Here is a 27260-nt window from a genome sequence, read left to right as displayed (position 1 = left end):
ATATCTTTCCCCTATGTCACCTCTAAAAGATGGTTATGCACTGCTACAGGACAGCTGAAGAAGACTGCAGTCCTGTTGAGGACACTCTCACTCCAGTTTCTTCCTCTTTCCTTATGCTGGGAACACACAATGCAATTTCCCACCCAATTGACAGATGATCGGAAGTTGTACCATTGAACATGTACAAACTGTTCCCGATCGATAAAGGGATCAATTTTCCGATAATTTCACAAAATTGATTCCTTTCTCAATCAGAAACAGATTGGACATGTCGGAAATAGTTGCCCGATTTCCGATGACTGGATGAGAAATTGTATTGTGTATTCCCAGCATAAGACTCTCCCTCTCCCCCTACTTATGTGTCACTCACAAGCTTTCCTCTGTCTCCCACAATTCCCTGTCCAAACCCCTGCCCCATAGATGTGTACACGGCTTCAGGGTCAGCAACACGGTGCTGCAAGATGCACAGCTCCTGTGTTGCTGGCCGCTACATTGCGGATTCCATTCACCATACACTGAATGGGATTGTGCAGCCCGACACACTGAAATGCATGCAGCACGGTTTGCAGGACACTGTGCTGTGCAGAGCTTTAGTGTGGACATCAGCCAGTCCCCTGAAGGCACCTTATGATCATGCTGGAGATCTTTTTTGCATTGCTGAATCAGTAACACATACTTAAAGACAGAGTCTGTTGCCGGTGCAGAATCAGATCGATCAATCCTTAAGGTGGCAATAAATAGCTCAATCCCGCCTGGATGGGGCAATCAGATCTATTCCTTTTCTGATCAGAATGATCAGCCACACGCTACAGACTATTTCCCAAGATATTTGAAATCTGTTGGGAAATCTCCTAGGTGTACCCCGTGTATGTAGTGTACTGTAGTGGGTAGTGTGTGCAGGTGCAGCCCGTGTATGTAGTGTACTGTAGTGGGTAGTGTGTGCAGGTGCAGCCCGTGTATGTAGTGTACTGTAGTGGGTAGTGTGTGCAGGTGCAGCCCGTGTATGTAGTGTACTGTAGTGGGTAGTGTGTGCAGGTGCAGCCCGTGTATGTAGTGTACTGTAGTGGGTAGTGTGTGCAGGTGCCGTGTCTTGTATATCCCTGTGGCAGGCCTTGCATCAGTCTTCTTCCATCGGGCTGTAATACATGATGCAGGTCTGAGGAGTGGGATCATGTGTCACATATTACAGTCTGTTGGGGGAAGAGGGATGCAAGGCCTACCGCAGGGATATACGAGACACTGCACCTGCACACACACTACATACATGGGGGGACAACGGCTGGGTCTGTCCATCATACACAAATCGAGCACCACTCCTGCTGTGCACCCGTTCAACAGAAATTTGCCCCAAATTTTCCAGCATACTCAATGGATAGTATCGATTGATTTTATATCAAAACTAATCAATCGAGCATGCTTAGGGCAAAAGATATATGTATATGGCAGATTCAATCAAAATCATCGAATGCATGGGCACGCTTAGGGCAACACTGCTGGTAACAAGTGCTGTACAGACACCTTGCTCAGGTATACCTGACTACTTTGTACTGTTGCATTGTAGGGTTGCATTGTAGGGGGTAGTATAGATGACTGTGCGGCACATGATTTAGCAGCTTGCAGAAGAGGGGGTAAGGAGGGAAGCAATGTGTTTGCTTTTCAGTGTTACCGATTCGGCATTCCAGATCTTAAAGTGTTTCATAAGATACATGTACACAGTGGCGTCACACAGGGGGGATCTGACTATATACACTGGCTATATACAAGGGGGATCTGACTATATACACTGCCTATATACAGTGGGATCAGACTATATACACTGGCAACAGACTATATACACTGGCTATATACAAGGGGATCTGACTATATACACTGACTATATACAGGGCGTTCTGACTATATACACTAGCTATATACAGGGAGGATCTGACTATATACACTGGCTATATACAGGGGTGATCTGACTATATACACTGCCTATATACAGGGGGATCTGACTATATACACTGGCTATATACAGGGGGATCTGGCTATATACACTGCCTATATACAGGGGGGATTTGACTATATACACTGTCTATATACAGGGAGATCTGACTATATATACTGGCTATATACAGGGGGGATCTGGCTATATACAGAGGAATCTGACTATATAAACTGGCTATATACAAGGGGGATCTGGTGAAATACAAGCGGGAATCTGGATATATGTACTGAACGAAGAGTCATCTGGCTGTATACTATAAACGGGGATCATGTGGTTACCTATCCTAACTGTGGGGTCATCTAACTACCTATACTGTAAATGGGAGACCCTCCTCTGGCTACCTGTGAGATAAATGGGGGGTGATCTGGTCACCTATACTAAAGGGGAGGTAATTTGGTTATACATAATAAAGGGAGGTTATCTGGTTACCTAATCACTCCCACATTATATATATTTTGGTGAATCACTACTGCATCATGTGTAGTTTGTAGGGAAACACTGCACATCATGTGTATTTTGTAGGAAAACGCATGCGCGGTAGTGTGCGGCTTGCCGAAAGAGACCTTTCAGGAATCCCCCCCCCTTGAAAATCCTGGGTTTGACCCTGCCATAGTGAGAGCCCATCTTTTGTGAAAATTCAGCTTTCACAGTAAAGCCGGTCATGCACTATACAACTGTGTTTTCAATCAGCACTCCCAATAAACATTATGATTGACATCACCAAGAACACAGAGGTTCTGTATTTCTATTGTGATATTGATTGTAATGTTGATACCAAACACAAAAATCCCCTAAAATTCTTGCTCTATTAGCGGAAAGTCTAATTATACAAAAACAATTATAAAAATTGAACAGTGTATAGCCAGCTTTAGATGTAAAATTATTTTCTGATGAGAAAAAAAATGACACAAGCTGGTTGTAAAAAAAAGACATAACATAATTCCCATGACCAGACTTTGTAGTACTTGCCCGTCTTTTGAAAGCTAAAATGCAGGTGTGGGTTAACTGTCCTTACTGCCCATAGGTGGCAGCTGGCATCAGATACATCTATAAATGTAGTTAGCTTAATGTACAAAATATTGATGATGTCAACAAGCACAAGCAAAGCAACTTCCACTAACAGGACTGAGCAACTGCAAGACAATTTCATAATGAACAAGTAGAATATTCTCCTGACCATTCATGGGCCCGAATCAGGAAAAATAGGCAACTATGATAAATGTAGCGATTAGACAGGTGCCTGTCAGTGACAAAATTCACTGTTTTTGCCACAAATCGCAGCTTTCACAGTAAGCAGCTATGTAGGTAAATTTGGGAGCCGGCAGGCACCCAATTAGCAGCAAGAAGGGGGGCATTTAGTACTCAAAGGCTTCCACAAAATAAAATGGCTTGTGGATAACTATATTGTGGCATTGCATAGCGGCGCAAGCTATGCAATAGCTCCATAGCTTCGTGCCTGCTATGCAAAGCCACAATATAGTTATCACGCTAGTGCGTGATGAGGTAACGTACAGATAATTCACAACAATAGTGCAAGGTACCATCTAGATCAGTCAAAACTTGTGCACAAGTATATGTCAAAATACAGAGTCGTTTAATAAAATCGTAGTCAAATTCAAGCAGGGTCATACACGTGTATCAGATATCAGTCGTATTGCAAGGATCAAATGGTAGCAGAGTCAGGGACAGGCCGAGTTGGTAATGTAATCAGATGGCAGTGGTACAGAAGGACTAGACAGGAGCAAGGTCAAAATGCAAGTGAGAGGTCGGTACACAGAAATATATACAGTAAGATGGTACTTCAATAATATCAGGAAGATATTACGAATGAATTACAATAATAATAATCAAATACGAAAAATAACGAATGACTGACTAACTGGAGTACATATATATTGTGCGTCTACACAATATATTAATGTAACTCAAGAATAGCTAGCTAGGCCAAGAACCAGCAAACTGATTAGTATCAAGGCCAGTGAGTGAATGCAATCTCTGGCCTTAAGTACTATCCCCAATTACCCAGAAACCACTCCCTTAGTGATGTCATTATAGTGACATCACTGCTGACCTCAGCTAGTTCCTCCTTCTAAGCCTATAAGGCTTATCGGCGGCCGCGCACACACGTTTGGTCGCACGCACACCTGAACTCACCGCCGGAGGGATGCCGGGGATGATGCCAGAGGACATCGGCTGCGAAGTCCTGCCGCTCGCCCGGACCACGCCGCAGACGCGGCGGGACCTGCTGCTGGAAGGTAAGGATGTTACAATAGTTATTCACAAGCCATTTTAATTTGCGGAAGCCTTTGTGCCCCAAATGCAGCTAATCGTGCACCTGGGGGGCGCCCAAATTTACCTGCATAGTCACTTAACGCGGCTTTGCCACTTATAGCTGCTTATTGCGGATTTAGGGTTATGTGCCACCAGAGGAGGGCTAGGTTTAGGCACCACTACTGGGGATGGGGGGTTTGTTAGGGTTAGACATCGCCAGGGGGGAGTTTTAGCGTTAGGCACTACCTGGGGGGGGGGGGGGTTAGGGTTAGGAACTACCAGAGGGAGTCTTAAGGTTAGGCACCACCAGGGGGGTCTTAGGGTTAGGCACTACCCGGGGGGGAAGGGGGTTGGGGTTAGGACCACCAGGGGGGAGTCCTTGAGTTAGGAACCACCAGGGGGGTAAATATTACCAATATTCTACTATGGAAATTCAGTAGTAGAATATTGCTATTCTCAACGACATTCTACTACCAGCAAACCCTGTGCCTTTTATTCCAGGTGCCTTTTTTTCATGGATGCTCATGGGCCAGTCAGCATCAAGTGATGTTGACAATTATCATAGGGTGCAATTTGGCTAATGACAGTGAAAACTCATCCTGCTGTGTAGGTCAGAGTTTCTTATTACTGCATTATAAGTAAAGTAAGTACTTCAGCATTTATAAACTGTCTATTTATATGGCATATGTCACATTATGAGTGCAAATCAGAAATGAAAAATGCCATTAATACATAAGTAAAAAATATCACTAAAAACACACAAAAATAACTTTTCTTTGTGGATGAAACCATTTAAACTTACTTCTTGGTACCTCCAAGGCAAGCTGTCTGGTGACCTGGGCCCACTAGATGCGGATGATTAAAACTTCAACCCAGGAGCTCCAGCACTAGGATCCTTGCTACCGTGACTTAGGCCCTAACATATCCTACCGTCACCTGCCACATAAAACTCCATACATCCCTGATACTACCTAACCTCAGTATACAGAGACAACAGACCAATACAATAGCTTTGGGAGGAGTGTCTGTCAATCCTCCTAGTTCAGCACCCTTATATGGCTCTTGGTCAGTTGGTTCCTGGGTGAGCTTTCCTTTCTTTTCAGATCAAGTTTGAGTTTAAAATCTGAATAGATTTGTGCTCAAAATCCATATTAACCACCAAACTTTGCCATTGCTTCAAACTCTTTACAAGTCAGTACATTGCTACTACTCACAGGCTGCAGGATCAATTGTCTGCCTAAGTTATGTACAAAGGTCACCTTTATACTTTTGTTTAATAATGAGTACTTATAAGTCACTGTTCTAAACCTGTTTTCCTTATGCTTACACTATTCTATGCTCTTTTCTTCATGTTTTTCAGTATCTTTAATAAAAAATATTTGGTGTAGAAGTTAGTGTTGGGCGAACAGTGTTCGCCACTGTTCGGGTTCTGCAGAACATCACCCTGTTCGGGGGATGTTCGAGTTCGGCCGAACACCTGATGGTGTTCGGCCAAACCGTTCGGCCACATGGCCGAACTAAGAGCGCATGGCCGAACGTTCCCCGAACGTTCCGCTAGCGCTGTGATCGGCCGAACGGGTCACGTGGTTCGGACCCGAACGCGCTTTGATTGGCCGAACTGTCACGTGGTTCGGGTAAATAAATACCCGAACCACGTCATATCGCCGCCATTTGTCTGTGGGTTTAGCTTTGGGTAGGCAGGCAGGGTAGTTCGCGCTCCAGCCACGCTAGCCAGGGTCCCCCCAGTCATTGTGTCGCTGCTGGGAATAGTAGTACACCGCTCGCTCAGCCACACTATATAGCATTGTGTTTACTGCCACTCTGTGTACCTCGCTCAGCCACACTATATAGCATTCTGTTTACTGCCACTCTGTGTCTGCTGGGAATAGTAGTACACCACTCACTCAGCCACACTATATAGCATTGTGTTTACTGCCACTCTGTGTACCTCGCTCAGCCACACTATATAGCATTCTGTTTACTGCCACTCTGTGTCTGCTGGGAATAGTAGTACACCGCTCGCTCAGCCACACTATATAGCATTCTGTTTACTGCCACTCTGTGTACCTCGCTCAGCCACACTATATAGCATTGTGTTTACTGCCACTCTGTGTCTGCTGGGAAAAAAGCATGTTACCTGTGCAAAGAAACATGACATTTTCCACATTTAAAAGACAGTTTTTCCTTTGAAACTTTACAATCAATTTTCTCAAAAACTATAAGCTCTTTTTCAAATATTTTTTTTCCTCTTGTACCCACTCCCAATGTGCACATACCCTGCAAATTTGGGGTATGTAGCATGTAAGGAAGCTTTACAAAGCACGAAAGTTCGGGTCCCCATTGACTTCCATTATGTTCGGAGTTCGGCGCGAACACCCGAACATCGCGGTGATGTTCGACGAATGTTCGCGAACCCGAACATCTAGGTGTTCGCCCAACACTAGTAGAAGTATTTATTGTTGGTCAGCATTCAGTAGAGTGTATTGTTTACTGGAACAGAAAATATAATTTGGGCAACTTAGTGACAAAATGACAAAAAAGTAAAACATTCTGTATGAAAACATGCTAGTAAATGAATTGACTTACTTAAATTGGCCTATTCTGAGCCCAATTAACCCTCCTGGCGGTTTATTAAAATCCGCCAGGGAGCACCGCAGCAGTCTTTCTTAAGTTTTTTTTTAAATCATGTAGCGAGCCCAGGGCTCTATGCAGCGGCATCCCCCTGCCCGCTTCGATCGCCTGCGGTGATCTCCGATCAGGAAATCCCGTTCAAAGAACCGGATTTCCTGGAGGGCTTCCCCCATCGCCATGGCGATGGGTCGGGATGACGTCACCGACATCGTGACGTCATTGGGAGTCCCGATCCACCCCTCAGCGCTGCCTGGCACTGATTGGTCATGCAGCGCACGGGCTCTGGGGGGGGGGCGACGCGGCGGAGCGAATAGCGGCGATCGAGCACGGGGCGGCGGCGATCGCGGTGCTCACGCAGCTAGCAAAGTGCTAGCTGCGTGCAGCAAAAAAAATGTATGCAAATCGGCCCAGCAGGGCCTGAGAAAACCTCCTGCGTGGCTTACCGCCAGGAAGGTTAATGAGATAAATTATTAAATGTGCTATAGTGTGCTATATAAATGTATATTTATAGTAGTAGTAGTGGTAGTAGTAGTAGTAGTAGTAGTAGTAGTAATAGTTTCACACAAGCACATATATAACTACAAATAATAATGACCATACTTTTTTTTTATCTTTCATCTCCACCTTCATCTTATTTTGCAGGCAGAAACTTGCTTTATCACTATAACAATTATAAAAGCTATATTCTCTGACTTCTCTAATAATTATATCTAATGATCTGCTTTTCATTGTGGACAAATTAAATCTTTACTACACAGCAATAAAACAAGAACATTTTCACAAAACATGTCAGTCAAACCAGGCAGGTGGGGTTCCCAAAAAGTAAAACATTTATTTGGAAATTTTACTAAATGTATTTTACTGAATATTTGACTAAATGTGATCAATGACTATAATTTATTGTAGATAGTATTGTACTTGTTAAACGCACCACCTTTGACACAGGAGACCAGGGTTATCATCCTGGATGGAGCCAGTTAACTGTACAATACAGAGTGCTTGGGCAAGACTCCCTAATGCCTGAGGATGGCTTACTGAGTGCGCCTGTAGTGGCTGCAGCTCTCAAGAGCTTTGAGTCCAGCAGGAAAAAAAAGTGCTATGCAAATCTTAACATTATTATTATGAAGCGCATAAAAAAAATTGTGTTTCAAATTCAATTTTTCTCTTGCATTTAGTAACCTTTCCCATTTAGAGCAATCTTAGAACACATGTATGCATTGCAAATAACACTCTAATAATTACAAATGTTATAATTTGTCTTGATTTATGCTATTTTGTCTTCTATGATAATAATTTCAATATATAAGAAAACGTTCTGTACCTTCTCCATAACTGTTCGTGCAAACATGACAGGGTTAGCAATATTTTTGATGCAAGAAACTGCACCTACAGCAAGATTTTTGCCATCCATTATAATTGCATCAAGTTCCACATCACCCTCCGCATTCAGCACAGCCCCATGACCTGTAGAAAGCAATTCAGGTTGAAACAATAGAAAAGATTATTGCCCTAAAGGTTTGAAAAAAATATAAAAAAAACACTTTCAGAGCTATTTGCTACAACTATCCTGGCAGCTATTAGACTTGATTAGAGTGAAAAATACTTGCTACTATTGTCACAAGCTTTTAAGTAAATACAGTGCTTCTGGCAACGTAATAATATCATTGCACAGTTTTAGGAATAAACGTAGTAACTTCTCTTTTATGAAACAATATCTGCAGGCACTGGTTTCTTCGTGTACTATCAGGTTAGAAGAGCTACAAATGGCCATTTAGTGCAATGAATGTTATAATGTTATCGACTTATATACAAATCACAAAACTAAAGTAGATCACTAATCAAAAATATTTACGTTTCTGGCATGCTTATCATCTCTACAATAAAAATAACAATCTAGCCCTTAGGACTTCCGCAGTTTATGTTTATATATCTGTACATTTGGTGTCCTATATATCATCTGCAGTGATTTGATAGATTAGTGTTACACAACAGGCTCCTTTGCTTTGTTGTCCCATTTTTTAACCAGTTGAGGACCACAGGATTACACCCCCTAGTGACCAGGCGATTTTTTTTACAATTCAGCGCACTGCAGCTTTAACAGTTTATTGCTCACTCATACATTTAGCAGCCAAATCAATCTTAACTCATTTTCTTGCCACAAACAGGTCTTTCTTCTGGTGGTCTCTGATCGCTCCTGGGATTTTTTTTTTTTTTTTTTATTAATTAAAAATTATCTTTTTTTTTCCAAAGCCCTATTTACTTTAATCCCCCCCAAATTGTCCCTAGACGGCGATCGGTACACAGTCCTATGCCTGCAAGGCATAAGACTGTGGCAGGGATTAGATTGTGCAGCCATCTGAGAGGCAGTGAAGTGACAAGGCTTTCACTTGTACAGCGCTGTGGTAGATCGCAGCGCTGTTTACATTTTAATTCCTCCCATCCGTAGCTGAAATCCAAAGCCTGCAAGCCGTGATCGCAGACTGTCAGGCTGATCATGGCGGCCTCCTGTGTACCCCTGCAGGGAATCTGTGCTTGAGCAAGCACTCACTCCCTAACAATCTTGCGCATCGCGAGATGACACAATTCCGTGTTAGGCCCACCTGCAGGAGCCACTCTGCAGCGGCCATCCTGCATTAGGCAGTTGCAGAGTGGTTAAGTGTTTTTTACGGCTCTTCCATAGTATTTCTTTTTTTTCTTTTTTTGAGGGGGGGGGGGGGGTTAGTAGGTTTGACTTTCTGCCCCAATGACCCTTAAGGCACTAGTTTGGTTAACTGTATACAGAAGAAGTTGGCATCAAGTATGCAGGTTACAGAACATGAAAAAGTTGTACACGGATAATGAAAGGAAAGCTACAGATAAAAATCAAAAGGTACAGATAAAAAAAAAATGTAAGTATTGGATCACTGGGCCTAATGCCTAATATTCAGGGTCGGACTGGGACACTAAGGGCCCACCAAGGAAGTTTCAGCCTGGGCCCCCCCCCCCCCCCGATCCCCTCCTCCTCGCCACCCCCCCCCCCCCCCCCATTTTGGGCTCACATACACATGTACTCTAGAAATTTTGCATGACTTTATGGTAGGGAAAAGATTGTGAGCACTTCTGAGGACAGTCTCCAATAGGGATATGTCCACATGCGGCGCGCGCAGCGCGCCTCAGCGAAAGTAAATGGGTGTCACCACGCACTGGAACATCGGCGTGGTCACGATGAGTCATGGGCAGACTTAAAAAAAAAAAAAAACACAACATAAGTAGCGGTGTTATTCACAGAGATTAGGTCCGACCAGATACATTTTAGATAAAATATTCAAGTAGTTACATGCCTCATGATAATTCATCAAGTAGTCAAATCGCAGCAGATTTTCCGACAAAATGCAATCAGGTTGGCGGCTGATACCCCCACAAAATGCAATCAGATTGGCGGCAGATACCCCCCAAAATGCAATCAGGTTGGTGCCAGATACCCCCCCCCAAAAGTGGGCAGCAGTGACCAGAAAATCGTAATGTGGGCAGCAGACACCTGAAAATCGCAATGTGGGCAGCAGTGACCAGAAAATCGTACTGTGGGCAGCAGACACCAGAAAATCGTAATGTGGGCAGCAGACACCTGAAAATCGCAATGTGGGCAGCAGTCACCAGAAAAGCGTAATGTGGGCAGCAGACACCTGAAAATCGTAATGTGGGCAGCAGACACCAGAAAATCGCAATGTAGGCAGCAGTGACCAGAAAATCGTAATGTGGGCAGCAGTCACCAGAAAATCATAATGTGGGCAGCAGTGACCAGAAAATCGCAATGTGGGCAGCAGTCACCAGAAAAGCGTAATGTGGGCAGCAGACACCTGAAAATCGTAATGTGGGCAGCAGACACCAGAAAATCGTAATGTGGGCAGCAGACACCTGAAAATCGTAATGTGGGCAGCAGACACCTGAAAATCGTAATGTGGGCAGCAGACACCAGAAAATCGTAATGTGGGCAGCAGACACCTGAAAATCGTAATGTGGGCAGCAGACACCTGAAAATCGTAATGTGGGCAGCAGACACCAGAAAATCGCAATGTGGGCAGCAGTCACCAGAAAAGCGTAATGTGGGCAGCAGACACCTGAAAATCGTAATGTGGGCAGCAGACACCAGAAAATCGTAATGTGGGCAGCAGACACCTGAAAATCGTAATGTGGGCAGCAGACACCTGAAAATCGTAATGTGGGCAGCAGACACCTGAAAATCGTAATGTGGGCAGCAGACACCTGAAAATCGCAATGTGGGCAACAGTGACCAGAAAATCGCAATGTGGGGAGCAGTCACCAGAAAATCGTAATGTGGGGAGCAGTGACCAGAAACCCCCCTCCCTCACCTAGGGGCCCCCCCTCCAGAATTGCAGCCAGCGGCAAATAATCACTTACCAGCATGACGGAGATGAGATCCGTAGCTCTGCGTGCCGCTGGCTGATCTGCTCTCTGCTTCCTGAACTGACTGTCCAATCACGCTCTTGCAGTACTTCCTGCGAGAGCGTGATTGGACAGTCAGTTCAGGAACCAGAGCAGACCAGCCAGCGGCACGCAGAGCTACGGATCTCATCTCCGTAACTCATGCCGTTAAGTGATTCTTCCCCGCTGGCTGCAATTCTGGAGAGGGGGGGGAGCGCGGAAGGGGGGCCCCTAGGTGAGGGAGGGGGGGGAGGCTTCCGCCCCTCCCCGCCGATCTGTGCACAATGTCCCCCCTTCCTGCGCTTAGCCCCCCTCCTTTTTAGCACTGGGGCCCCCAGGAGGCGGGACGGCCGGGGCCCACCGATGGGACCATCGGTGGTTCGGTGGGCCTGTCCGAGGCTGCTAATATTGCTTTATACTATAAAGCTGCCCCTCTTCATCAAATAACCGAGTAGTCCGATTTTTGAGCTAGGACTAAATGGGCCCTAATAGAGGCCACACATGTACTACCATACTCTTTAGCCTCATTCATATGGTCTGGTACCTCAAGTTTACCGCCAACCTCTTTAGGCCTTACCACTTCTACAGGGTGGGCCATTTATATGGGTACACCTTAATAAAATGGGAATGGTTGGTGATATTAACTTCCTGTTTGTGGCACATTAGTATATGTGAGGGGGAAAACTTTTCAAGATGGGTGGTGACCATGGCGGCCATTTTGAAGTTGGCCATTTTGAATCCAACTTTGTTTTCTCAATAGGAAGAGGGTCATGTGACATATAAAACTTATTGGGAATTTAACAAGAAAAACAATGGTGTGCTTTGTTGTAATGTAACTTTATTCTTTCATGAGTTATTTACAAGTTTCTGACCACTTATAAAATGTGTGTAATGTGCTGCCCATTTTGTTGGATTGTCAATGTAACCCTCTTCTCCCACTCTTCACACACTGATAGCAACACCACAGGACAAATGCTAGCACAGGCTTTCAGTATCCGTAGTTTCAGGTGCTGCACATCTCGTATCTTCACAGCAAAGACAATTGCCTTCAGATGATCCCAAAGATAAAAGTCTAATGGGGTCAGATCGGTAGACCTTGGGGGCCATTCATCTGTCCCACGATGACCAATCCACTTTCCAGGAAACTGTTCATCTAGGAATGCTCGGACCTGACACCCATAATGTGGTAGTGCACCATCTTGCTGGAAAAACTCAGGGAACGTGCCAGCTTCAGTGCATAAAGAGGGAAACACATCATCATGTAGCAATTTCACATATCCAGTGGCCTTGAGGTTTCCATTGATGAAGAATGGCCCCACTATCTTTGTACCCCATATACCACACCATACCATCAATTTTTTTGTTCTAACAGTCTTGGAGGGATCTATCCAATGTGGGTTAGTATCAGACCAATAGCGGTGGTTTTGTTTGTTAACTTCACCATTCACATAAAATTTAGCCTCATCGCTGAACAAAATCTTCTGCGTAAACTGAGGGTCCTGGTCCAAATTTTTGTTTTGCCCATTCTGCAAATTCAGTGTGCTGATCTGGGTCATCCTCGTTGAGATGCTGCAGTCGCTGGAGTTTGTAAGGGGGCCATTTGTGAGTAGCTAATATCCACCGAAGGAATGTTTGACTAATGCCACTCTCCAGTGACATACGGCGAGTGCTACGCTGTGGGCTTTTGCTGAATGAAGCTAGGACAGCCACTGTTGTTTCTTCATTAGTGAAAGATTTCATGCGTCCACATTTTGGCAAATCCAATACTGAAACAGTTTCACGAAACTCAGCAAGCAGCTTGCTAACTGTAGCATGGGAGATGGGTGGTCTCGTAGGGTGTCTTCTTGCATTGAAATCTGCTGCAATGACCCTGTTACTGCGTTCAACAGACATCAACACAATTTCTATCCGCTCCTCAAGTGTTAATCTCGGTGACATGACAATGGCTGTAAACAAAGAGAAACTTGTAAGTAACTCATGAAACAATAAAGTTCTTAATCAGACGTTTAGCATGTACCTCAGAGGCGGGTTCCCAAGTATTATCCTCGAGTCCATACCCTTTCCACTTAATCAGGTAATAAATTCTGTTGCCCCTTCTTCTGGAGTCCAGGATTGACTCCACCTCATACTCTTCCTGCCCTCCTACAACTATGGGTGGTGGAGGATCCTCCTTCCTGTCTGGAAATGGGTTATTCCATACTGGTTTCAACAATGAAGAATGAAAAACAGGATGAATTCTGTATCTGCTGGGGAGTAAAAGTTCAAAAGCCACAGGGTTAATTTTCCTCTTGATGGGGAAGGGTCCAATGTACTTGGGTGCCAACTTCCTAGAAGGACATGGTAGTTTCAGATGCTTCGTAGCTAACCAGACTAGATCTCCTTCCTTTAATTCCACATCCCCTCTCCTATGAACGTCAGCAAAATGTTTAAACCTCTCCTGAGCCTGAACCATAGCATCCTGTAATAATTTATTATTCTCGTTCCAAAATCTTATTTTATCCTGAACTGCAGGTACTGTACTTCCGGTAGGTAAGTCTGGCAAAAAGTTTGGGTAAAATCCATAATTTGCAAAAAATGGTGCTTGATTAGTGGCTGAATGAACTGAATTATTGTAAGCGAATTCTGCAAGTGGAAGAAGTGATGACCAATTATCCTGTGTAGATGAAGAGAAACAACGAAGATACTGTTCTAATGACTGATTGGTACGTTCTGTCTGCCCATTGGTTTGTGGATGATATGCTGAAGAGAGGTGTATCTTGATGTTTAGTACTTTACACAGTTCTTTCCAAAATCTTGAGGTGAACTGTACCCCTCTATCTGAAATGATATCACTAGGAACACCGTGTAACCTGACAATGTCTTTAATAAACACATTTGCTGTGGTAAGAGCGGATGGAGTCCCTTCCATAGGAATAAAATGAGCCATTTTAGATAATCGGTCCACAACTACAAAGATGGTAGAAAACCCGCCTGATGGAGGTAACTCTACTATGAAGTCCATAGATATTGAAGTCCACGGTCTCTCTGGAACAGGTAGAGGATTTAGCAGACCCCATGGTCTGTTTTGTGATGACTTACTCCTATTGCAAATGGTACATGAGTCCACAAAGTTCTTGCAATCTGGAATCATACCAGGCCACCAGAATGATCGTTTGACCAGTTCAACAGTCTTTCGAACCCCAAAATGGCCTGCTAGAGGATGATCATGCAGGGTTTGTAATATCTTCGTGCGGCAATTTTTTGGAACAAAGATCTTCTCCTGAAAGAAATATAATCCATCTCTTGTAGTTAGACCTCTAATCCCTTCCGGAGGGGATACAGACTCCACTTTCAGTTTCTCAATTAAATCCGTTTGTAGTAGTAAAAAATTACCTTCTTTCAGGACCGTATCAGGTGTCTGTGTAAGAATATTATCTGCATACATACGGGATAGTGCATCGGGCTTCACATTCTTAGAGCCGGGACGGAATGTTATATGAAAATTAAAACGGGAGAAAAATAATGCCCACCTTGCCTGACGAGGATTTAATTCCCTGTAATCCACACAAGGTCTAAGGGTCTTGTCCTTCTTTTCTACAAAGAATATACCCGCCCCTGCTGGAGAAGATGAAGGTTTGATAAATCCCTTTTCCAGATTTTCTGTAATATATTCGTTCAAGGCTTTTTCTTCAGGTTCAGAAAGAGAGAAAGTACGGCCATACGGAATTCGAGAACCCGGAAGTAGGTCAATCGGACAGTCGTATGACCGATGAGGGGGTAATTGATCTGCTTTTTGTTTATCAAAGACGTCCAGAAAATTATGATAACTGGCTGGAACATATTCCGAGATGTCTGAAACCACTAATATGGAATTGGATTGATCGAGATTGCAGGGTTGCAAACAGTTCTTTACGCAATAGTCCGAGGCAAAAGTAACCTGTTTAGTACTCCAGTTGATGAGTGGATTGTGTGCTTTGAACCAGGGTAGTCCCAGAATAATTGGATATAGTGGTGAGGTAACAACATCAAAAGTCAGTAATTCAGAGTGATGAATTTGTATTGTGGAGAAGATTGGGGGTGTTTCCAAAGTGACAGGTCCTGAGCTGATTGATGTTCCATCAGCAAGATGAATATATAGAGGAGAGGAGCGATTCTGTAGAGGGATTTGATGTGAAATTGCAAAAGTTGAGTCCATGAAGCAACTGCATGCTCCGGAGTCCAGGATAGCAGAAGTTTTAACGATCCCTCCTGGGAACTGTAAGACAATGGGAACAAGAAAATTACTTTCAGAGCTAGGGACTGGAAAGCAAAGATCCTTTTTAAACGTAATTTTCCTACCTGTGGACTTGATGGGACAAGATCTCACATAATGTCCAGGATTTCCACAATACATGCAAAGATTATCTCTTCTTCGTCTATCTCGCTCCTCGGGGGACAGAGAAGGGCAGATTACTCCCAGTTGCATGGGTTCCACAGTGTCAGGATTAGGCTTAGGTGAGGTATTTGCTGAAGCTGCTCCGGAGGTGAAAGCCCAAGGTGGTCTGGTGAAGCCTGCTCTTTCTAGCTGTCGTTCCTGGAATCTTTGATCGATCTGAATTGCTAATTGGATCAAAAGTTCTAGAGTGTCAGGAATTCCTACTCGAGCTAGTTCATCTTTAAGGCTTTCGGAAAGGCCCATCCGGTACTGGAAGCGAAGAGCAGAATCATTCCAAGTTGTGTCAATTGCCCAACGGCGAAACTCAGCTGTATATTCCTCAACGGGTCTACGACCCTGACGATGGTGTCTTAAGGTTGTCTCTGCCGTGATCTCTCTTTGTGGGTCATCATAGAGAACGGACATTGCCTTGAAGAACTCTGTTACTGAGGCTAAGGCAGGATCCTTGAGTTCCATGAGGCTATGGGCCCATGACTGTGGTTCCTCCAATAACAGTGAAATAATAAACCCCACACAAGTTTCTTCAGAAGAAAATGTCCTGGGTTGTAGAGAAAAGTACAGAAGACAAGCACTCCTAAATGATCTGTATTTCTTGCGGTCACCGGAGAATCGTTCGGGCAGGGGAACACGCGGTTCTGGCGCAGGAACCGCAATGGGAGCTACTGCAGGTGCTGGTGGTGGGGGAGTAACTGCGGGCGGATTGGCTTGGGCAGCGGGAACGGAGACAAGTGAATCCAGTCGAGTTTCCAGGTGAGTATATCCCGTTTGTAGTTGTTTTATAGAGTCGGTGAGTGCAGAAACTTGGTTACATAAGGTCGAGAGGGCGGACGCTGCCTCCACGGTATCCATTCTGTGGCTGTAGTATTCTGTCAGGAGTGTAGCGATCACGTACCTGAATCTTCGGATACCAGTGTGTGGAGTGCAGCGACCCTTGCCACTCACTGCCAATTGCCCCTGAGTTTGAGACAGGCAGAGCAAGGCTGTGAGGAGCAGGAGGGCTGTTGGACCTCTGTTTGAGTACGGTCCTCCGGTTAAAGATGAACGCTCCTCCTGATGATGAGTTTCCGGAAAGCCAGGAACTGGCCAGCAAACTCCTTGTTGAGCAGAACAGGGACTGACAGCAGATTGGTTTCTCAGGACAGTCACTACTGGCAACCAGGTAAGTACTTGGACAGAGCAGAAGTCGGCAGCAACTCGGGTTCTCAGACGAGCCAATAACGGTAACCAGGCGGGTAGTCGGACAAAGCAGGATTCAGTAACAGATCGGGTTCTCAGACAAGCCAGTAATGGTAACCAAGCGGGTAGTCGGACAAAGCAGGATTCGGCAACAGATCGGGTTCTCAGACAAGCCAGTAATGGTAACCAAGCGGGTAGTCGGACAAAGCAGGATTCGGCAACAGATCGGGTTTTCAGACAAGCCAGGGTCAGCATTCAGGTACAGGAACAGGACAGAGCACGGAGTCACGGAGACAGACACTAGCTGCAATACTACAGCAACTTGTTAGTGCTGCTTCCTGGTTTAAATAGGCCTCTAGGCGCCAAAATGGGTACGCATGCGCATACGTGATTACGCGTCACGCCAGCGCACGCGCACAGAGAGTCCGCGTCCAACGCGGACCTCCATACGCATGCGCCAACGGACGCGACGTGCCACGCGTCACACCAGCGCACGCGCACAGAGAACCCACACCCAACGCGGACCTCCACACGCATGCGCCAGTGCGCGCGACGTGCATCAACACACCCCCCGGAAAGAGAGCATGTCAACACACACACACACACACGCACGCGCTGGACCCCCGTGTGTACCTGCCGCCGGACCAGGTTAGTGACTGTGACAAAGACTGATTACAGCCAGGTGTGACTGCCTTCATGACATATGACCAATTCTGTGATTGAGTGTCCCCTATGCCTAAAGTTTTCTTGGAATTTAGTCAAATCTCAAATTTTGTGAGGACTTTGTTACCTTGGTCTGCTGACATTAGTCTTAAACAGCTTTTGAAGATCTTTGCATTTCCAAAGGTCGCCAAAAGGGTCTGATCTCAGATATATATTTCACTATATATTTCACTCTGCACAAATCTGTCCCTGCTCATAATTACATGGCTAAATGGGAACAGACCTTGTCCCAACCTATTTCTATTCAAGACTGGGAATCTATTTGGCAAAACGCTAAAGATTCCTCAATATGTGTGAAAATAAAGGAAAATATTTACAGTATATTGTTCAGATGGTATTTGACTCCTTCTCTATTGTCACGTATATTTCCAGGATCCTTTGAACTGTGTTTGTGAGGTTGTGGGATTAAGGGGACACTGGAGCAATTCTTTTGGTCTTGTCCCATTATGGCTTCTTTTTGGATTGAGATCCAAAGAAATCAAGTTGTGGAAATCACTATTCCCATGGACTCAGATTTTATGTTGCTGGGTAAAACAGTACCTCAAGCCCATAAGTTTGATAGAATCCTAATTATTTGTATTCTCACTGCAGCTAGGCTCTCTATAGCCTCCATTTGGAAAAAAAGTTGCTGCACCAGAACTGTCTGAAGTCCTGATAAAAATTAACTGGACTAAGCTGATGGAAAAGTGTACAGCTTCCTTTGAAGATACTGAGATTCAGTTTTCTACGATATGGGGTCCATGGGAACACTATATTAGCAATGAGTGTATCACGCTGGTGCGTGACGAGTTAACATACAGATAATAATACAACAAAAGTACAAGGCATAGCCTAATGGTCAGAACTTGTGCACAAGTTAACGATATCGAGGTACCAAGTCGTTAAGCTAAATCGTAGTTAAATTCGAGCAGGGTCATACACATGTATCAGATGTCAGCCGTATTGCAAGGATCAGGCAGTAACAGAGTCAGGGACAGGCCGAGTCGGTAACGTAAATCAGATGGCAACGGTACAGAAGGACTAGACAAGAGCAAGGTCAGGAAACAAGCGAGAAGTTGGTACACAGAAAATATTCAATAAGATGTTACAATAATATACGAGAAAATATACAAAAATAACACAGACTGACTAACTGGAGTATATATATATTGTGCATCTACACAATATATTAATGTAGCTCAAAGTAGCTAGCTAGACCTAGAACCAGCGAACTGATTAGTATCAAGGTAAGCGAGCACTGAATGCCTCTGGCCTTAAATACAAAACTCTCAAACAGTAGCCACTCCCATTTGGTGATGTCACCTAGTGACATCACCTGCAGTCATCCCTAACCCTCCTCCTGAGCCTATAAGGCTCACTCAAACTCACGCATGCGTGATGTGACCTTTGGGTCGCGCGCGAGCTGGAAGACACCGCCGGAGGGATGCCGCCAGAAGACTCCAGCGCAGAAGTCCCGCCGCTCGCCCGGACCATGCCGGAGATGCCGCGGGACATGCCACTGGAAGGTGAGTTCATTACAATACCGCCCCCCCTCCTCCCCCTGAGGAGTGGTCTCCGAACACTCTCCTCCAGGCTTATCAGGAAATTCCAGATGGAAATCCTGAATTAACTGATCAGCATGAATCTGACGGGCTGGAACCCAACATCTTTCCTCTGGCCCATACCCCTTCCAATCCAGCAAGTACTGTACAGAACCACAAACTTTCCTGGAGTCCAAAATGTTCTCAATTTCATATTCAGGTTTACCATCTACTTCTGTTGGCGGAAGAGGAGCCAAGGATGAAATTGTGTTGGCTGCTGGTTTTAGGAGAGAAACATGAAATTAATTGACTCCTCTGATAGACTGAGGTAATGTTACTCTGTAAACTACATCATTAATCTTCTCTTGAATGGGGTAGGGACCAATAAACCTAGGACCCAGATTTACAGAGGGTTGACGTAAAGGGATGTTTTGGATAGAAACCCATACAAGATCTCCTGGGGAGAATTCAAATTCAGGTGAACGTCTGGCATCAGCATATTTTTTCTGCCGAGACACAGCATTCCGTAAATTTTGTTGTACCTGAGGCCAAATCTGTTAAATGTGAGTACCCCACTCTTCCAAAGCTGGAAGAGGAGAAGGAGACGATGGGAAACCGGTGAATTTGGGATTCTGACCAGTGATGATCCAAAATGCTGACAATTTGGTAGATGAGCTGGGGAGGTTGTTAAATGCAAATTCAGCAAATGGTAAGAATTCCAAACAGGACTCCTGACAGTCTGATGCAAAACAGCAGAGATACTGCTCCAGAGACTGGTTGGTTCTCTCAGTTTGTCCGTTGGTTTCTGGGTGAAACCCCAAGGAAAAAAAGAGTTTAATCCCCAGGAGATCACTGAAAGCACACCAAAAGCGTGATACAAACTGGACTCCCCCGTCTGACACAATATTTTCCGGGATACCATGTAAGCGAAGAATATGTGTAATAAAAAATTTAGCCAATTCTTGAGCAGAGGGAACCCAGGGAGAGGCACGAAATGTGCCATTTTACTGAATCGATCCACAATGACCCAGATTACTCTTTTACCTCCCGATGAAGGCAAATCCACCACAAAGTCCATCGAGAGATGGGACCAAGATTTTGATGGAATTGGCAAAGGCACAAGGGGACCTCGGGGAGCCACCCGAGGCACTTTATTTCTGGCACAAGTGGCGCAAACTGCCACAAATGCTTTTCAATCCCTCTTAATGGAAGGCCTCCACACATGATGGGACAGGAGTGCCAAGGTTTTAGTTTCGCCTGGGTGCCCCGCCAGTTTGGACTCATGAAAAACCTGTAATATCTGAAGTTGTAGATGCAAAGGCACATAATCAACATTATCGGGTTTCCCCGGAGGACTATCAGATTGATAAGACTGTAAAGACTCATATAGATCAGGAAACTCCTGGGTATGAATAACGGTCAGAACGCACTGTGCAGGTACAATACTCTTAAGAACAGTATTCTGAAATGACTCAGGGTCAAAAGTTCTAGATAAAGCATCAGCCTTAACATTTTTGGACCCGGGTTTGTACGTTATTACAAAATTAAAATGGGAAAAGAATAGTGCCCATCAGGCTTGTCTGGGGTTAAGTCTCTTAGCACCTTCAATGTATTCTACATTTTTGTGGTCAGTGTACACTGTAATAGGGTGAATAGCTCCCTCTAGCCAGTGCCTCCACTCCTCAAAGGCCATCTTTACTGCCAAAAGTTCTCGGTTGCCTACATCGTAATGACATTCAGCAGAAAAGAATTTCTTAGAAAAAATGCACAAGGGTGTAATCGCTCTGGGCGACCTGAAAACTGAGAAAGTACGGCTCCCACTCCTAGGTCAGAGGCATCCACCTCCACGATGAAAGGTAGATTAACATTAGCATGAGTAAGGACAAGAGCTGAGCAGAATGCATTCTTAGGGCCCGTTCACACTGCACGCGTTTCCAGCCGCGTTTTGGAAACGCGTGCAGGTGGCCAAAACGCACGACATCAGTACGCACGCGTTCCGCACTCATGGCCATCCGCATTAGATCAGAAAATGCTTTGTAAGCCTGAGGTGACCAATTGACTGGGTCTGCATCCTTTTTGGTCAAATCAGTTAATGGTGCAACCAAAGAGGAACATTTTTTAATGAACCTGCGATAGTAGTTAGCAAACCTGATAAATCGTTGGATGGCCTTGAGACCTTTGGGGGGTGGCCAGTCCTGAGCCGCTGAAAGTTTTTTTTCATCCATGGCCAGACCGGTATCAGAAATGACATAACCAAGGAAAGGAACCTGTGTAACTTCGAACAGACACTTTTCAAATTTAGCAAATAATGAATTCTCTCTTAATTTTTGTAACACAAATCTCACATGCTCACATCTCCCGATGTTCAGATAGAGAATCAGAATATATTAAAATGTCATCTAGATAAACGACCACAAACCTTCCTAATACATCCCTAAAGACATAATATTACAAAATCCTGAAGGACAGCAGGTGTGTTACATAACCCGAAGGGCATAACGAGATATTCATAGTGCCCGTCTTGGGTATTGAAGGCTGTCTTTCATTCGTCACCTTGACAAATTCTAATCAGATTGTATGCCCCTCGCAGATCTAACTTAGAGAAAACCTTTGCTCCTGAAACTTGTGCAAATGAACACCAGCTGGCTGAGGCTGAACTCTGACAAAACAGAGGTGTTGGTGGTAGGTGGTCCACACATGATGGATAAAGTTCAAAACGCTCACCACCTCAAACTAGCAATTGGGGGAGATACTGTACAGTATAAAGACTCTGTGCGAAACCTTGGGGTGATCCTGGATGGAAATCTAAAACTCAGACAGCAGGTATCAGCTGTCGTCAAGTCTTCCTTCTTCCATTTAAGAAATATAGCGAAAATAAAACACCTTATCCCAGCTGAAGACCTACCTGCCCTGGTTCACGCATTTGTATCCTCCCGCCTAGACTACTGCAACGCCCTGTTAATCGGATCTACAGATAAGGTTCTGCGCCCCTTACAGCTAGTACAGAATGCTGCAGCCAGACTCCTAGCCAATGCCCCCCGCAGCTCACACATCACCCCAGTACTGCAAACTCTTCACTGGTTGCCAGTAAAATGGAGAATCAATTTTAAGATCTGCCTGCTGACATTCAAGGCTCTACACCACATGGGACGCAAATACATAGCGGATCTATTGGAACTTTATGCCCCTCCACGCACCCTCCGCTCTGCCAACAAGATGAAGCTGGTTATTCCCAGGATACATTTAACATTTGGTGCTCGGGCCTTTTCCTATGCAGCCCCTACTCTATGGAACTCACTTCCACAATCAGTACGAGAGGCTCCTTCTCTGGACAGCTTTAAAAAAAGGCTAAAAACTCACCTCTTTTCCCTAGCCTTTGAGACTGCATAATGCAGGGTCACAGCGCTTTGAGTCCCCAGGGAGAAAAGCGCTATATAAATATTATTGTTATTGTTGTTATTGTTAAATAAATCATCAATCAGAGGTAACGGGTACCTATTTTTAATGGTAATTTTGTTCAGTCCCCTGTAATCAATACAAGGGCGTAACCCTCCATCTTTTTTCTCCACGAAGAAAAAGCCAGCGCCGGCTGGTGAAGTGGATGGTCTAATAAACCCTTTCTCTAAGTTCTCTTTTATGTATTCTTTCAAAGAAAGTTTCTCAGGCCCTGTGAGATTGTAAAGGTGACCCCACAGAGGCATCATACCGGGCAATAAATCAATAGGACAATCGTATGATCTGTGTGGTGGTAACTTATCGGCTGATTGAGGGGAGAACATGTCAGAAAAATCCTCATACTGTGGTGGTAACGTTATTTGTTTGATCCCTAGACTGAGAAGGGGGATACCCCATATACATGCGCTCTAGCAATGTTGTGACCAGCCTATCAGTTGTCCCGAACACCAATTAATGTGGGGATTATGTCTCTGTAACCAAGATAACCCCAGCACAAGTTGACTAGAAGGCATACGGAATACATATAACTGAATCCTCTCATGATGTAGAGCCCCCACCTGCAATGAAATTTCTGGTGTGATAGATATGGGCTGTTTGGGCTGCAATGGGGTATCGTCTATAGCTGTAACATAGAGTTTATTCTGCAAAGTGAGAGCAGGAATACCCAATTTGGCTGCAAAAACTCTATGAAATTTCCTGCCGCCCCTGAAAAAGGCTTCGGTATGAAGTGAATCATTACCCCAGTGTATGGTGACCGGCAAAATAAGTTTTTTAACTTTTAGAGGAACAATAGGTGAGGTTCCTCAACTTCAACTAGGCGCTGGAGTTTTCCGGAACCTTCGCCTTTGCAGAACAATGCTGTGCAAAATGACCCTTCTCACCATAATACATACAAAGACCAGCCTGTTTTCTTCTGAAAGTCACGAGAAACCCAGTTGCATCGGCTCTTCACTGGAGGATGTGCTACTTGGTCTAAGGTTCCCTGAGACGGAATAGACTTTGTTTTGACGTCTATGTCTAATCCGTCTGTCAACCCTTATAGCCAAGGAGATAGCATCCTCCAGAGTTCTGGGTTCAGGGTGACTCACAAGCATGTCGTTTACTGAATCAGCTAGACCAAAGAGAAATTGGTCGAAGAGTGCTGCCTCACCCCACTTGACCGATACCGACCATTTTCTAAACTCGGCCGCATACTCCTCAACAGTATGCCTTCCCCGACGTAGATCTCGCAACTTGCTAATAGCCGTAGCTGAAATATCTGGGTCAGCATACATTACAGCCATGGCATCAAAAAACGTTTCTATAGACGAAAGAGCTACATCCTCAGGACTTAACCCATATGCCCAAGTTTGTGAGTCTCCCTGTAATAACGTTTTGACCAAAGTAATTTTCTGTGATTCAGTACCAGAAGATCTAGACCTGACCTCAAAGTAAGACATACATCGGTTGTGAAAGTTACTGAAGTCAGCACGAGAACCTGAAAACTTTTCAGGTAATGGCATTTTAGGCTCAATAATAGTAGGAATAAGAGCCGGTGTAGGAGATTGTGGAACATCCGCTGGTATATTGATCTGAGTGAGTGCATTTGATAACTGAGTTATCTGCGTTTGCTGGTTGGCCGGTTGCTCAATAAGGTGATGAACTGTGCCAACCATACTCAGACAATATTATATGTCGATGTAGGGCCTACCACTACTGTTACTTTGGCTTATATTTGTGTTTCAGTAGAAAGGGAACCAACCTGACCCTCCATGCCTGCTATAGGTGCTATAGGCGGTATTTAATCTGTTTTGGCTAACCTTTCTTTTGGTAGCTTTTTTTTGTTGTTGTTGTTCTTGTGTGGTTTTTTTTTTTTCAACAGTATTCAAAAGCTTCTCAAAGGACTTTTTTGCCTTAATATGGTCACTTCCATGGTGCCTGCCTATAATTGACTTTTTGTATTCTCTGCTTGTGGACAGTCTACATGGCAGTTTTTTTCCATAATACGTCACACCTACACCTACATACAACTATAGGTTGTTTATATTTTTTATTAGGCCTTTTGACCTTTTATGATTTACTATTTAGGTGTGGCCGTCCTTTTGCTCTATCAAATCCTTGATGCTTACCTATAACCTCCATGTATCTGTGAAATGGTGCAGTACTGTTGGAAAAGGAGTAATAAGATCATATGTGTATAAAATATACTCACAAAGGTGATGTGAAGAATCGCGGAAAAGCCGCCACATGCACTGACAGCATTGCGGCTAGTTCCGCGTTCAGGCCGGCGGTTTCCGCACGGCGACATATGTCTGATATGGTACAGCCTTCATGTGCACACAGGCTGAGGAATACGCACGTGCGCGCCGAGAGGCAGAAGCTTTATGGGAAACAGAGAGGGATCAGCTGACCCGCGTGGTCAGCTGACCTCGCAGCAAACGGGGATTGGCTGAAGGGCAATGGGCGGCGCTGATCAGCGCTGCACTATATAAGATCTCCCCCTTCAGTCTCACGTTGTCTGCCGTTGCAAATGCTTGCGTGTTAGCACACAGACCATAGTCAGATCCCACAGTGTGTTAGAACCAGGAGGACCTGGGAATTCACACTGAGCCAGATTACTACTCTTATACTTTAGACCAGTGCCGGGGTGTTGTGATCAAGGACCTCACACCCAGACTAGGAAACTGTGTTATTACTGTGTTATACATTAGACCAGTTCCAGGGTGTTGTGATTAAGGACCTCACACCCAGACTAGGAAACTGTGTTATTACTGTGTTATGCTTTAGACCAGTTCCAGGGTGTAGAGACCAAGGACCTCACACCCAAGACTAGGAACCTGTGTTATTACTGTGTTATGCTTTAGACCAGTTCCAGGGTGTAGAGACTAAGGACCTCACACCCAAGACTAGGGACCTGTGTTATTACTGTGTTGTGCCTCAGGCTAGTTCTGGGGTGTAGAGACCAAGGACCTCACACCCAGCTTAGGGCCTCACTTCTATCTATTAGCAGCAGGGCATCCTGCAACTCAGCCTGGGTCCCTCTCCTAGGGGACTCTAGGCTCCAGGAGTATCTCCCACTGTCACAGGGGGTATTCCGCATTGCTTCCGACCACTGGCTCCCCCAGTGGCCTATACTCAAAGTTGGATCTTTACATCATACACTTATTCATTACAGGTGTCCAGAGGTTAGCAATACCTGGATTATTGGTGATTCTGCAGATCATCCATAATCTGGTGTATATCTGTATTCTTGGTGATTCTGCAGATCACCAATAATCAGATTCTCTCTGCGTGTTGACACCGATCGTTACAGGTGAGCTGCAAAACATGCATTAATAAATATATTTTTCCATTAATCTATGGTTTGTCCTACTGAGAAGGTAAGAACCTCCCCTTCTCAACCGTATAAACATTAATAGCAGTTTATCATAAAGGGTGCCTCCACCAGTGTTTTTAGCACAGTGGTTTTTGTAGCATAGTTCCACTTAAACTTTTAAAGGAGTCGTGGCCATATTAGAATTCTTTGTACATTTGTATTATAATGAAACTAAACTCATACTTCCTTTCTCCTTTTAAAGATAAGTCGCTGCATAATATCATGGGGGGGGGGTTCTTCATTACAATTTACGGAAATCCTAAAAAAGACCAATAACCTGAAGTTTTAATTTTCTGCACAGTCATGAGAGCACGAAAAGGCTTAAAGTGTAACAGTCAGGCATACAATAAAAAATAGATTTTCACAAACAAGCACGAAGATATCCTGCGCTCCAAGTTAATGCTGCACACTCAAAGGATGGCTCTCCTTAGCACATTCAGCACTCCGCAGCGCTCCAACAGAGGATGATGGGCAGAAGTACTAAAAGAAGATGAAGCGCGCCATAGTGCATTAAATGTGGAGGAGATTTTATTAACAATTAAAAGTTATACTCACAAACATGAGTGATAAAATCGCTTCTCAGCGGACTGCCAGCCGCTTGCCTCTGCAGTGGGGGATGACGCGCTGTGGCCAGCAGCGCGATTTCCGATGGCTTGGAATCCGTCTCACTGGGAGGTGGGCGTCGCTGGAGTGTCAATCGGCGTGTGACGTCATTACGCGTTTCGGCGCACAGCGCCTTCGTCAGATCCAGTGAGACGGATTCCAAGCCATCGGAAATCGCGCTGCTGGCCACAGCGCGTCATCCCCCACTGCAGAGGCAAGCGGCTGGCAGTCCGCTGAGAAGCGATTTTATCACTCATGTTTGTGAGTATAACTTTTAATTGTTAATAAAATCTCCTCCACATTTAATGCACTATGGCGCGCTTCATCTTTTTTCATACAATAAAAAATACATTCTTTATTCTTATCTGGTAATCAAGTAACAAGGATGCTAACCAGGCAATCCAAAAGTTAAAAATCACTCTTACTTTTCTTCTCCATAAAACATCATTCCCCAGTTTTCCTGACTCTTATTTGGTACATCTGCCACACAAAGGAAGTTGCAGGGCATACTGGGTTTTCTTTTTTCTTCTTTACTTTCCCCTCAGACATAACTAATGCAGCCTGGTTGGCTGAAGCCTCTTCGCCTCCCATTTTCCCTCCCACACTTCCGTTCCTCTCTGTTTGGCCAATATTTCTTATGCTGAGACAATGCACTTTCTACTGCAATGATACACAGACAGTGTAAGGGAGCAAATTATGATA

At 44.6% G+C, this 27260-nt stretch overlaps 1 protein-coding gene across 7 annotated transcripts in view; it reads right to left on the bottom strand.

The window, feature by feature from the left end:
* LOC137571794 (isoaspartyl peptidase/L-asparaginase-like) overlaps positions 1-27260 on the bottom strand; it is a 197845-nt gene that overhangs the window by 47679 nt on the left and 122906 nt on the right. For all 7 annotated transcript variants that reach the window (XM_068281435.1, XM_068281430.1, XM_068281432.1 and 4 more), the window contains one exon: positions 8211-8353. In XM_068281435.1, coding sequence (XP_068137536.1) covers positions 8211-8353 — 143 coding nt within the window. The remainder of the gene's footprint in view (positions 1-8210; positions 8354-27260) is intronic.

This window comes from Hyperolius riggenbachi, chromosome 4 (genome assembly GCF_040937935.1).
Source record: "Hyperolius riggenbachi isolate aHypRig1 chromosome 4, aHypRig1.pri, whole genome shotgun sequence".
In the NCBI taxonomy this organism is placed as follows: domain Eukaryota; kingdom Metazoa; phylum Chordata; class Amphibia; order Anura; family Hyperoliidae; genus Hyperolius; species Hyperolius riggenbachi.
Note: the sequence above shows the minus strand (reverse complement) of the source record. Positions and strands in the feature narration are given on the sequence as shown.